Consider the following 13,893-nt stretch of genomic DNA (forward strand, 5'->3'; position numbering starts at 1 on the left):
GAAGATTCACAGTTTCACATACAGACCTTTTTTGTGTTCTGCTGCATAGATGGAAATGTTCTTTTTTGGTATTTAAATTCAGAATTTAATAAAATACAATTAATTTTTAAAAATTAATCTTAGGTTGCTATTCAAAGTGAACTAAAAGAGAGACAGGCTAAATACAGGGAGATTAACTGTAAGACAAATATAACAAATCGTCTGAGTAAGAAGTGATGAATGCAGACTTTTATTACTGACAAATAAGAGTAAAACTGCTGATTAGGATATGAAATAGGGCAACAAAAACATATGCCTTTAGAGAATCATGAAAGTACTCTCACAGACAAGAATAACCTGTAACTTCATTTTTATTATTTTGATGCAAAATGATAAATTGGTGCTACAGAAACAGCTTGTTGGCAATTGTTTTTTCAGGTAGGCTAGCCATCCTATTTTATTCTATAATTTAACAACCTGGAAACCTCAGTGACTAGTACTCTAATATGTGCTGATGTTAATTTACAATGTACTAACCTTCTTGAAGTCACTTAAGTTCACTACAGGGAGAAAAAAGAGGCTAGTGTTACTTAACTTTAGGTGAGCAAAATAATTTTTAAAATTTATTTAGGAAAATGAAGTATTTTCCTAGAGCAAAGAAATCCTTGAATATCTGAGAAAGTCATTTAAGAAATAACTTTGGTTAAAAATTAAAGAAGCTTTCAAAGTTACATTATAATGGCTGAAGAAATTGCAACCTAGTGCCAACCTACTTGTAATGAATCTCTCCATGACTGGTTGGGCTCGTCCTTAGACAGTAGACTCAATGTATTGTCAGGACCATACTTGAAGCCTTTCTAGCATGATAAGACTCCTCAGAGTTTACCATTCAACTGGTATGACATAGGGTAACCTCCACATCACAGTAAGTTATTGGAGTAGGGTTTTGTGGAGGTAGTGGAATGAAAAAGACAATGAGGTACTGGAAAATAATTGTTAATGAAATTAGGCTTAGAGAGTCAGTGCTTAAAATATATGAAATTGCTTTTGGATTACTCAACTAGCAGAATTAACTTGAAAGCTAATCCCATCCCCCCTCCCCCCAAAATAAAAACTGCAGTTTTCATAGACTGAATGCAGAGAGATAAAAATTTGTAAAAAGTTTGAGGATATAAAGAATAAATGAGATAAAAACATTCTTGTATTTACTTGCTAACTTGCTCTTTCATCAATTTTTTTGCCTGTTACTTCCTTTCCCTCACAGTTTATATCCTTAGGATTTCTGAAAGTGATTTATAAACTTTTAAGTGTGATATAATTATGACATAATCATTGTTACTAGTAGTATCATTATTATTATTTTCCCAACGCTGAGTTAAGTTCACCCCACCCACCACATACCACCTACCACTCAAATATAACTTCAGATTTGCATTTCTCTACATCTGATTGGATAAGAAGCACTTTCCAATTATCCCAAGATAAACCATGCATATTAATGAGAGCATAAACAACTCTTTCAGGTCAGTTTTATTACCAACCACCTTGAATTTCCCTGTATGTTTGATAAAAAAGGTTTTTTAAATTATAATTTACCATGTACTTGCAAGGGGGAAATGATATGGTAAGGTAAATTTCATCTCAGTATTTATGAATTATTCTGATTCTTATTATGAAATCCCAAATATGTAGATCCAAATGAATGAATTTTAGTATTTAATCTTATCTCATTTAATTCTCCTAACAATCTTCTGAGATTATTAGATAAACATCAGTACCATCAATCAATCAATCACCAAGCATTTATTAAGAACCAGGAACTGTACAAGGCATTAAGAATATACAGAGAAAATGAAAATATTTCCCGAGAGCCTCCACCCCAGCCAGGAACATAACAAGGACATATAAAGGTATATACAGAACACATACAAAGCAGATATAAATGTGGTCGGGGGCATGAGGCTCAGCAGGTGACCATTTCCCTTCTGGTGGGTATGCTCTGGCTCCTTGAGAAGACATGCAATGACCAGGCTGCTCCTGGATGATCTGTGTATATCCCCATGACTGGGGCTATGTTAAAGATGACTAGCAACTAAGCCAGGAAGAACCATCCACTTTGTGGACTATAAAGAGAGAGTTTCTTTCAATGTGGCCTCTTTGTCAATCAACACTATCTCTTTCTTGGAGATGGGGAGTGGGGTGAGGGCAAGAAGAGCTACATGCCCAAGATGCTAAGAACATCTCCTTGCTAGGGTGAGCCTGAAAATGAACCTCAAATCCTTGGCTGCCCCTTTTGCTTTGTGTTTCCTCCCCAACCAAAGGTGATCTCATAACAATTCTGAAAGATGGACAGAAGTTACCATCCTTGGCAGCCACCTCATGAGTTCAGGAGTCACATACTTGTCAACTACCAGAAGGTGATTTCTGTGAAAGCTTTTAGAAGGGACCGAGAGTACTAAAAAACTTTTCCTGACTAGCCAGAAGCTCTGTACTTTGTGAGTTGCTCAGATAGTACAGATCCAAGGCGAATATGAAATATCTGTTCATCAGACCTACAAAATTTTTCTTTATCTCCCAGGAGAATATAATAGATGATGGGTGTTTTAAGTATTTGTTAATGCTCACTTCTGAGTCGTTTTATGCATTTTTTATAGTAGAGGAAATAAATATCTGTCCTATGTCAGATATATTTATGTATGTATATATATATATATATATATACATATCTGGACTACATATTAATGGACTATATATATAGTCCATTTAGTACCCTTTCTAGAAGGAAACCCTTTTAGGGAAGACCCCGAAAATGATGTAAATATAAATTCTAAATATTTTCTTCAAAACTCTGGGGTTTTGAACCCTGCCCTTTGGGTTTAAGCTGCTCCAGCATTGACTCTAAGTCCATTTGAGCCCCTTTTCTGAGAAAAGGCCCGTCTGAGGTCATGAGTGCCAAGCCCCTCAGATGTTATCAAATTTCAAGGGACTAGTGTACCTGAGCTCAAGGGGAACTGAGATCATTTGGGGAAGGGGGGGGAAGGGACTGATACTAAAGAAAAAGTTTTATTCCAATAACTGATTAATTTGCTTTACTAAACAAAAGCTTTACAAGAGTAGATTGATAGTACTCAGGAGCAGTCTTCAATCTGTCTGCCCAGTATGTCTTACCACTCCAATTTAGCAGAACCTGGGCAATAAAACTTACTTGATTGGTTTGTAGGTTGGGCTTTTACAAAGAGCCAATACCCCTGCTCCAGAGCCTATTAACACACTTCCCATCTTCAGACACTTGATAGTTGTGACTCCCTAAGATAAAAATACCATTATCATTGTGTGAACAGTTTCATTGCCAAGAATCAATACAAGTCCTTCCCTTGCAGAAATGGGTCCCCCAGATTAACAGGGGCCTGATGAAGGTCTGGTAATTTAATTTAATTCAGTTCAATTCAAGAAGCATTTATTAGCCTCCTAAAAGTAGAAGGTAATGCGCTGGGCCCTGCAGAAGCAAAGGAAAAAAAAAGTCTCATCCTTGCCTTAAAAGAGTATATATTCCAATGTAGGCTTTGCTACAATCTAGTTACCTCAGACAGGGGTGGGGAACTTGTGGCTTCGAGGCCACATGTGGCTTTCTAGGTCTTTGGGTGAAACCTTTTGACTGAGTCCAAGTTTTACAGAACAAATCCTTTTATTAAGGGGATTTGTTTTGTGAAGTTTGAATTCAGTCAAAGGGCCACACTTGAAGACCAAGACAGCCACTTATGACCTTGAGGCTGCAGGTTCCCCACCCCTCCCTCAAGAGGTCTTAAAATCTGGTGTGTGAAGGAAACCTGATGAAAGTATCATTAAAAACAATGCACTGAGTGGAAGGCAAACAAATTAGGTGTCAATATAAACATAATGCTGTTTGTTGTTCAGTTGTCTGACTCTGTGACCCCATTTTGAGTTTTCTGCCAGAGATATTGGAGTAGTTTGCCATTTTCTTACAAGGTATTAAGTACATATGTATACCTATATGTAATGTACAAGGTACTAAGTTCATATGTATACCTATATGTAAATACTTATGCATTTATCATATATACACACACACACACACACACACACACACCACATACACAGATATAATATATACTTTAGTACCTGGCGAGGTAGATAGAAGCAGAGAGTGAATAGGATGCAATGAAAGTGTCTGTGGATTTGGAGTCAAAGGTCATGGGTCAAGTTATAAACAAGTTGCTATTTCCATCAATGGAATAATTTTCCACATCAAGAGTTCCCTATGAAATGAATCCCTATGATGAAATCATGGATCCAGACTTCTCCCCACAAAAGACAAAACAAAACAAAGAACAACAACAACAAAAAAAAACCCTCAAGGAGCTTACCTTTGACCTCCAGGAGTTTACATGCTATTGAATATAACTTAATCATCATTTGAACTCAAGTCCTCTGACTCCAAATCTAATATACTTCCCTCTATACCATGCTTCCTTAAGCTCATGTTTGCAAATATTCATTAAATACCTCTCTTTTGTGCAAAATCATATATTGAGTGGGACTCAGCTACTAGAGTGTCCTATAATAAACTACTTTTATAATCCTAAGACTTGGTAGCTATAAAAGGGTATATCAGTGCTGCTTCCAAATTTGGTCCCACAGCAGTGTTGCTAACACAACCTATTTAATGAAGGTGTCTTTTGGGATGCAATTTATATGTGTCTATAAATGAAGCTATGCTAACTTTTCCTTAATTTCTTGTCTTTCCCAGTATTCTAGATGCCCTGAATCTGTACTAATCTCTCTTGTCCTAATCTCTCTCCCTTTCAGCTCCCTCATGCTACACCCCCATCCTCAAAGCTTGCTCCTTACCTAGATTGATCTCTTCCAATTTTATCTTTTAGTATTAACCATCTCACTCTTCATTGGTTCAGTTAATCCTAATGCCCCACAACCCTCTTTTGAATCACACTGGGATTGATTTTGAGGACTGGAACTCCTCCTCCATGGCTACCAGAGTTTATTTACCAGTAGTTCTCTGCAATTTTTGCAGGAAGAATGTTTTTCTAAAGATTTCCACCTTTTAAAAAACCAACATAATAATCTTTTGAAAAAGTGTTTAAAAAATAATACAATCTATATCAGTTTAAATAGTTTGGGCAGCATTTCTTTTCCTAGGTGCCACAATTATCATCTATTCTTCAGTTCTTATGACTTGAAGGATCCTGTATTTCACATCCCAGGGAATCTGTAGAACATTCTATACTTTTTAGCTTCTCTTTGAAGAAGCACTTATTGTTTAAAATAAGACAGTGTTTACAGATCATTTGATTTATATAATTTTTCTTTTAATCCTCCAAATAATGCAGTTATCCTCTTTGTAAATTATATCAACAAAAGTTTCCATGTTGATGATATTTGAATATATTGTGGAGATTCTGTTAGTTCCTTAAAATTGAATTCTATTGGATTTTTTCAATACTTGAGGAGGAGAGAGTTAAAAAGGGAGGAAATGCATGGCTACACTTCCTGAATGAAGAGAGGCAAGTGATAAAATCTTTTCTGGTAGCCACATCTCTCTTGTTAGGCTTGAATACTTCAAGGTTCTGTAACACCATCATTTTAAGCACTCTCTCAACTAAAGCTGATCAGAGGTTACTATGGCCAAGAAATTCATAACCCTACAGCCAATTTGTTAATAAGACTCTCCAAACTTAGCTAGACTGCTCCTCCAACAACATAAATCATTGAAACCATCTTTGAAACCTTTCCACTTTGTCAGAGCCTACTAGAGTTTGTGCTTTACTGTTATACATCTACAAAAACTACGAGTTATCTCCATGCCATGTTGAACCTTCAAAGTAGAACATCAGTGAAGATCCTCTGACTTGATTGATATTAAATTGTGACTAAGGAATGGAAGTGATGAAAGCTCAGGAATGACACAAACTATCAAAATGTCTCCACTTGCATAACTTTTAGAAGTGCCGCAACAAGATGGAAAGTACAAGATCTCCCTCTTTAGGAAAACAGAACTTTGGAGAGGTATCTCTCAACATTTATCTAGTGCCCTAATTGTCATAGGGAAACAAAATAACTAGACAAATACTTCAGAATTATAAATTTAATGAAAAATTCTGCTATTTTGTTTAAATCTGTTGAAACAATTAACAATTTAGTTGATATCTTACTACTTCCAAGATCTTGTTTTCCCCTTAGTGATTCATACCTTTTTATAAAAACTCAAAAAAGTCTTGTCAGTGATACATGATTAAAAACTATATTCTCTATAGGAATATAATATACATATATAGAATATATATAACATACTATATATATATAATATATAATAGAATATAATACCATGATTTTATAGCAACTAGAATGTGTCATGAAGATGGTCAATGTGACCACACAGCCAAGCTCCTCAGAAATTTGTTTTGGGGCCTCCAGTAAAGGCATTTTCAGATGTCTCTGGCTGAGTCTTGGGATGCTCTCTCCTAACAAATGAATAACAAAACACTAACTACTAGAGATAAAGGGGGAAAGACTTAGTAAAATGTATATTTTCTAGGGTAAGTCAACTTCTGCAAATGAACTTATAAAATTAGTGGGTTGGACTAAATGATCTTTCAGGTCCCTTTCCAGAATTAACACAATCTCTTATTTATGTTCTCATTAAAGACAGCAACTAGAAGGGGAAATGCTTGCAAAATTGCTAGGAAGAGCTATTTGTACCCATTGACTATGCTATCTCTCTTCCCACTGACTTCTCAACTTCTTGTACTCTGGTTTCCAATCTTATTACTTGAATGAAATGCCTCAGTCTACAAATGATTTTTCTCCAGTGTCCTTTTCTCAAACTTCATTAAAAAAAAAAAGTTTCCCTGCAGTATTTGGCACTGCAAGATGTCGAAGACCCCATACCCCCAATACTCTCTTCTCATTGGGTTGTCCTAACTCCTCCTTCCCCTGGTTTGCTTCCTGTCTGGCTGCTCCTTTTCAGTCTTCTCCACTGGAAAACCATCCATATCCCTCTCCCGTGTGTGAGTGTATCTCAGGTTTCTATCCTGGAATCTCTGAGATTATCTCCAACTTATACTTGTTTGTAAATAGTTGTTTACATGTTGACTCTCCCAAAAGAATGTGAGACTCTTAAGGGCAGGACTAGTATTAACTTTCTTTGTATCCTGAGCATTTAGCATACTGTCTGGCACATAGTAAACTCTTAATTGATGCTTACTGACTGACTGGAGGTGATTCTCCTTCTCTTGGTGATCTCATTAACTTTCCTGGGTTCAACTATCATCTCTATGCAGATAATGGCCTTCCAGATCTACATATCCAGCTCTTATCTCTCCCCAGAGCTCTAGGACCACACCTCTATCTGCTAGACACTGTGGTCTAAGGTCCTAGAAACATCTCAAACTAACATGCTCAAAACAAAACTCATTATTTTTCTTTCTAAATCCACCCCTCTTCTTAACTTCCTTTTTTTCTGCTGAAGGTATTCCTCCAATTGTCTAGATTTCTAAAATAAGAGTCCATCCTTAACTTTCACTTTTACTCATCCCAGCCCCCAATCAATTCATTGCCAAGTCTTGTCTGTTTATTTCCACAACATTTCTGCCATCTCTCCCCTGCTCTCCACTAGCATGGCCACTTCCTTAGTTCAAGCCCTCATCACCTCTCAGTAATAGCTTTCTAAATGGTTTCTCTACCTCTAGGTATTTCCTTCTCCAATCCATTCTCTAAAGAACTGGTTTGACTGCTTTATCACTTCACTGCTCAAGGAGATCCAGTTGTTCCCTGTTGACTTTAAGATAAAACATAAACTCTGCTTTCTGACATTTAAAGCCCAATATTGCTCCAGTCTACTTTCCCAGGCTGATTATGCATTATTCCCATGACCTCTAAGTTCCAGGAAAACTGACCTATTCCCAGTCTTGGTCAGTTGCCCAGGTGGTCCCCTAAGCCTAGAATGTATTTCCTCCACACCTTCCCCTCTTAGAATCCTTAGCTGCTTTTCATGATAAGCTCAAGTCCCAACTCCTATACCTGACCTCACCCACTTGCTCCTCCCCACCCAACTCCCCCACTAATAAAAGTTAATGTTTATTTTGTATTTACTGTACCTCGCTCTTATAATTCCCTCCAGCAGAATATTAATTCCTTGAAGGGATTGTTTTGTTCTTGTCATCATAACCTGAGCATCTAGCCCAATGTCCCATTGTTGTTTAATAAATGTTCTAAGAGTTGAATTGAGGAACAGAGCTAAACAGGTTCTACTCACCAGACTGAACTTTTCCTTGACAGGACCCATGTCAGCTAAGAGTTTCGTTCTGGGGTTCATTTTAAGAATGTCTCCAGTTGTTGTGCCAATATAGAAATAGCTATCATCTTCTGCCATCTGGGGAAGAGGTGAGACAATTATAAGATCCAGCTGTCCTGAGCTATGCTGATGTTTAAGGATGGCTGAGCTTTCTGAGAAATTGACAGTGATATACAGAAGCTCAACATCATTATAAATGTCTTTCCAGACTCAAAGAGAAATAAAAAGTAGTGAAGAACAGATTTGAAGGTATGAGAATCAGGACACAATAATTTCCCTGTGCTGGGGACTGAAAGGAAGATCTGAGTTCAAATCTAGCTTCAGACACTAGCTATGTGACTCTGATCCAGTCACTTAATCTCTGTTGGCCTCAATTTCTTCAACTATAAAATGGAGATCACAGAAGCGGGGGGATGACACAGAGCACTGGCCCTGGAGTCAGGAGGACCTAAGGTCAAATCCAGCCTCAGACACTTAACACTTACTAGCCCTGTGACCTTGGGCAAGTCACTTAACACCAACCACCCTGCCCTCACCCCTCCAAAAAAAAGGCAAAAAATTTTAAAAATAAAAATAAAATGGAGACCACAATAGTACCTACTTCTGGGTTGCTGTGAGGATCAAATGAGATAACCTTTGTAAAGTGTTTAGCACATTATTAATTTCTATAGTGTTTGGTACTATGTAAATATTAGCTATGATGATGGCAATTCCACAAGGAAATATTTTTTATTTCAAATAAAGTTCTCATTCTCTTTCAATATCTTAATTATGCTTAAAAAGTATCTCTAGCAAGAAAATAGTGTGGAACACAGGAAGCAATGAAGATACACATATAATGCTATAGGTATGTGATCTCAATGATGTGATTATTCCTTCCCATAATGTACATCATAACCCATCAATTTGTATCACTCTTGTTAATTACTTCCCATAAGTTTACCCAACATGCTTAGGGCCTTTTTCACTATTTCTTGACATTTCAAGGTATCAGCAGAATACATGGACTGTCCATAATTTTCTTTAGTAGAATGGTACTCTGAGAGAGATGAGCATTCACAACCATTCTAGACTTTAATCTTCAACTGTGGACACACTGATTTACTGCTTTATGCCTCCATGTTTCAGCTCCCTCATCCCTAAGTGGGAAATGGCCACAGTTTCTTTGGTTGAAAATTTAATAACTATACTCATTGTTTTATAGGGGGCAATGACTGTAGTCAGAGGAGAAAAAAAATTAGTGAGGGGCCAGGAAGTAGCATAAGAAAGTAAATAATAGTGTATTCAAGCAAGGGGAAGGATATATCTTAGTGTCAGGAAATAAGCCCCTATTCAGAAGAATGTTTTTTGGTTGTTCTGTAAAACATAATTCTATTTATCTTTAAAATAAATGTAAAGTATGAAGGAAAAGTCTTAAGAGGTGGGTTTGTGTCAAATACAGCATATCTGGAAGGGGTATTCATTCACAAATATGTACTACTAAATGCAAACATGCATGAGAAAAAAGTCCCTGCCTTCTGAGAGATGATGCCTATACATATGAAACAGTCCTTATGCCACACACATTTATTAAGCAACTGCTCTATGCAAAGCACAAAACTGGGAATGATACAAAATTAACATAAAATATGATCTCTGCCCTAGAGCTTAATGTTAAATGCCCCAAAAGTGTCCAATTCAAAAGCCATAGAAGTTCAAAAAAGGGTAGATGATTGGGCTTGAGGTCTCCCAGAGCAGATGGGATTTCATCTAGACATTAAAAAATGGACAGGTTTTGAACAGACCAAAGAGAGGGAGGAGTACATTCCAAGTGAGGAAATAGAATGATCAGAGTTGACGGGGGAGTAGCATGGAGTGTTCTGATAAGAGAAGACAAGGCTTCCTGGAACAATAATTTCAACGGGGGGAGAAGGAAGGGAAAGGGGTAAAGCTGCATTAGCCAATGGGTAGAGATAGAACATGGAGGCCAGGAAAGAGAAGAAAAACAGGGCATCCAAATTTAGATCATACTGAAGACATGAGTACAGGCTGCACGAGCTAGGCTGGCTTAGTATAGGCTCTAGGTAATATTTGCTCGATCCTGCATAAGAAATTGAGAGGAAAATCATGAAGTTGAGACTGTTTATGATTAAAACCCTCTAATGTTATGTCATGAATTTAATTGGACGGTGTCCTCCCTCCCATGTAGAGTGTCCCTTTGAGGCATAAGTGGCAGTAGCATCTAGGTAAAGACACCAAGAATTCTTACTGGCTCATACACTTTATTGCTAATTTATATTTCTATTTCATTAAATGCCTTTGATTTGATTTCATGTCTCTTCTGTTCGTATCTTGATTCAGTCACCATTTCTTCTCTATATTTACAGACTCTGGGTTGACCCATACCAGCTGACTATGAAGTCTGTACACCTACACTCAATCCTTTTTTTAAACTGTCCTGTCAATTTTTTTAGACTGGTCACAAGGGAAGAATGTTTAACTATGTGTAGATTGTGGTTGTCATGCTATGGGCTCATACCCAGCCTTCTAGAGATGTAGTCCACAAAGAATTTCATCAAATGAGCAAGGATTTCCCAATTCAAAATACTTGTAAAATGTAGTCAGTAGTGTTTCTCTTGCAAAACTATTTGTGTGTCATATCCTTATAAGTTCCATGAGGGGCAAGGGATTGTGTCTTGTTTATATTTTGTGTCTTTTTCATGTCAAGCACAGCAGGTACTTAGTAAATATTTAGTTGAATTTAACTAATGAGAGTATGGAATACTCAAAATAGCATTTTAAAAGATGCATCAAGGATGGGTACACTGACAGTAATCTCCCATGTTTCATGAGTTGCCATGAAAGAAAAATTCATTAAGTGGTTGATAGTCACCTTCCTGGATAAACCCCTTAGCTAGACTCAAATGACACATAACCATTCCAGGGTTCTGTTGGCATTTCTGCTTTGCTGGGAGGGTCTTCAAGAACCTCAGGACCTCCATTTCAAGAAAAGGCATCCAGGTAGGATTTTGTTAGGGAAGCTAACCACATAGAGATTAAAAGGTTAAAAAAAAATGGCTAGAGGGAACAAATCCAGCCAGATCCTTTTTGCCACACAATTTTTCTTTTATAGGACAAAAATACTGAAACCCAATTACCCTTTGCCTCTAATCATATATAAAGCAAGTCTGAAGGCAGTCCACAATAACTGCCAGTTTATGTCAACAAGTCTTTGAATGGGATAGTAATGAAATTTCTGAAGATTAGGCCAATGTGTGCTAGATACTGAAGGTAGGGAGATTAGTGAGGAGGCTACCACAGTATGACAGGCATGAGGTGATAAGCAGTGGATGGCAAGGAAGAGATAAATGTGACATATTTCAAGGGAAGATGAAAGACTTGGATGATTTCTTATGTAGGTTGCCCAGGAATTTGTTTTTAGATCTAGATTCCCTTCTTAATGCACCTCATTTCCCCTAAAACAGATAGACCTGGTCAGGATGTTTTCCAGCCAAATGACATCAATTTTATGCATAGGCAAGGCCTGAGTGGTATAGCACTTGCTCCCAGGAAATAATCTTCCAGAAGTATATCCCAGTATATCTAGAAGCATATCTTAGTTGGGCATGAGATCACTTTCAAGAATCTTGTATTTAGGATCATGCCACTGCTTTCATCTAGATTCCTGCTGCAAAAGCCTCAGCCCAGAGGAACCCATCACTTCCTTTGATCCCTCTGCTCCCAGATTAACTTTATTAAAAGGAGTTTTATTCCAACTGGAATTATCATTATTATTGAGATGATCAACTGGAATTATTAACTGAAATATTATTGTACTTACTGCAATGCTTAGGACTATTCTTTTCATCTGTCCTGTTTGGCACTCAGTTGGCCAGATTTTTCTGTTTGGGAAATCCAGTTCCCATACCCGGATTGTTCCACTGAAGCCAAAAACAAGAAATTAATAATCAAACTCAGAACTGCTGAGGCTCAACCACAGTCTATTAGTGACAAATATAAAGCATGTCCCCTATGTGTGCTACAGTTTCCCAAAAGATAAGCCAGATAAGATAGCTAGGGGCTGGGTTGGGAGTGCCATATGCTTTTCTAATTCTCTGTTAATCAACACTTCTGCTGGAGGATTCAGAGTATGAAGGCTCTACAAAGGCATTTCTGAAGGCTGCATGTTCCCAATACCCATCTCATTTAAGTTAAAAGCAATTATCTTTAGGTCAATTAGGAAAGGTAGGTTTCCTCCTAACGTTATTTCAAGCTCCATGGATTCATGATCTCATCAATGTGGGGACTCTCTCCAAGGGTACAAATCATAATCCAAATGTCCTTCTCATCCCATGAGATTCTGGCACATGTCTTCATATAAATCCTATGTAAGGAGTCCACTTAATGTGCTAGAGGGTCTTCTCTGGATATCTCAACATTATGTGGATACAATAGAACATGAGGACTGTCTATCAGTTATTCCAGACTCTTGCTATTTAACTGGCACATTTCTTTTTTTCAATCACACCTATCTCCAATGAGATCATTTGTGCAATTTTTACTATATAATTCTTCATTGGTAACATGTTGCAATCTGCTCATGTCTATCAGCCTCTCTCTATACTGTCTTTTGTGTGACCTATTTCTTCAGGGACTGACTTATAGTCATACAGATGTGTCAGGAAAAGAAATAATATTTTTTAAAAAGGTGATATTAAAGTGATATTTTTAAAAAGGTAGGAAAAAACTTGGGACTATTAAGAACCCTACACAATTTCCCAAATGTAATTTAACCCACTCTTATCCTCCTATCCAATTCATTATCTATTTGAAGAGTCTGTCCAAGATATTTGTATGGAAGCACTCATTCTGTCAGGGTACTTATAATTTGTTGACTGTAAAAAAGCATTATGTCTATTTATCATATGCGATGGCTTTTGGGGACACATGGGATACCATGGTGATATTACAAAACAGAAAACATCAATTAAAAAAAAGCAGTATGTACAATAAAGCAAAACATTATCTTAAAAGTTTTCCCACAAGGTATCTTCTATGAATACTTTAAAATCATAAAAGGTATCTCACCCAAAAAGATGTAACAACAGATATAACTTTGTTTGATAGCCCTCTGTTTGCTCATATCAAGCAAGGTGCAAAAGAGGGAGAATTACATTTTCCCAACTTGTTTGCCAACATTATGGCATATTACTTTCAAATATTCTAAATATTCTGAATTGAGATTAAGGTTTCCAATATGCTCCTGTTTGTGCATGGAAAATTGCTGATTATGTCAAACCCTAGAACATTGTAGAAGCTGCCAAATGAGATCTAAGAAGAGTTATTCAATCATTGAAAAGAGTTTGGTGCAACCACCCACAGAGGAAAAAAATGAATTAAATGAAGAATGGTAATACCAGTATTCTTTTTTTTTTTTTATGCAATTGGGGTTAAGTAACTTGCCCAAGGTTACATGGCCAGTTATTTTGTGTGGGTGTTAAGTATCTGAGGTCGGAACCAATTCTGGGTCCTCCCAACTCAGGGGCCAGCGCTCTTACTCACTACGCCACCCCACCAGTATTCTTTTAGAAATATTATATGGGTAC

At 37.1% G+C, this 13,893-nt stretch overlaps 1 protein-coding gene across 1 annotated transcript in view; it reads right to left on the bottom strand.

Moving 5' to 3' along the window:
- The window catches only part of CFAP52 (cilia and flagella associated protein 52), a 92,171-nt gene that overhangs the window by 48,556 nt on the left and 29,722 nt on the right, over nucleotides 1-13,893 (bottom strand). Inside the window, exons 5-7 of the mRNA XM_069073671.1 lie at nucleotides 12,129-12,228; nucleotides 8,270-8,386; nucleotides 3,185-3,285 (exon numbers count right to left, since the gene is read on the bottom strand). Coding sequence (XP_068929772.1) covers nucleotides 3,185-3,285; nucleotides 8,270-8,386; nucleotides 12,129-12,228 — 318 coding nt within the window. The remainder of the gene's footprint in view (nucleotides 1-3,184; nucleotides 3,286-8,269; nucleotides 8,387-12,128; nucleotides 12,229-13,893) is intronic.

Source organism: Petaurus breviceps, unplaced genomic scaffold (assembly GCF_028583685.1).
Source record: "Petaurus breviceps papuanus isolate PSGF00001 unplaced genomic scaffold, PetGlider_PUasm1.0 90865, whole genome shotgun sequence".
Taxonomy (NCBI): Eukaryota; Metazoa; Chordata; class Mammalia; order Diprotodontia; family Petauridae; genus Petaurus; species Petaurus breviceps.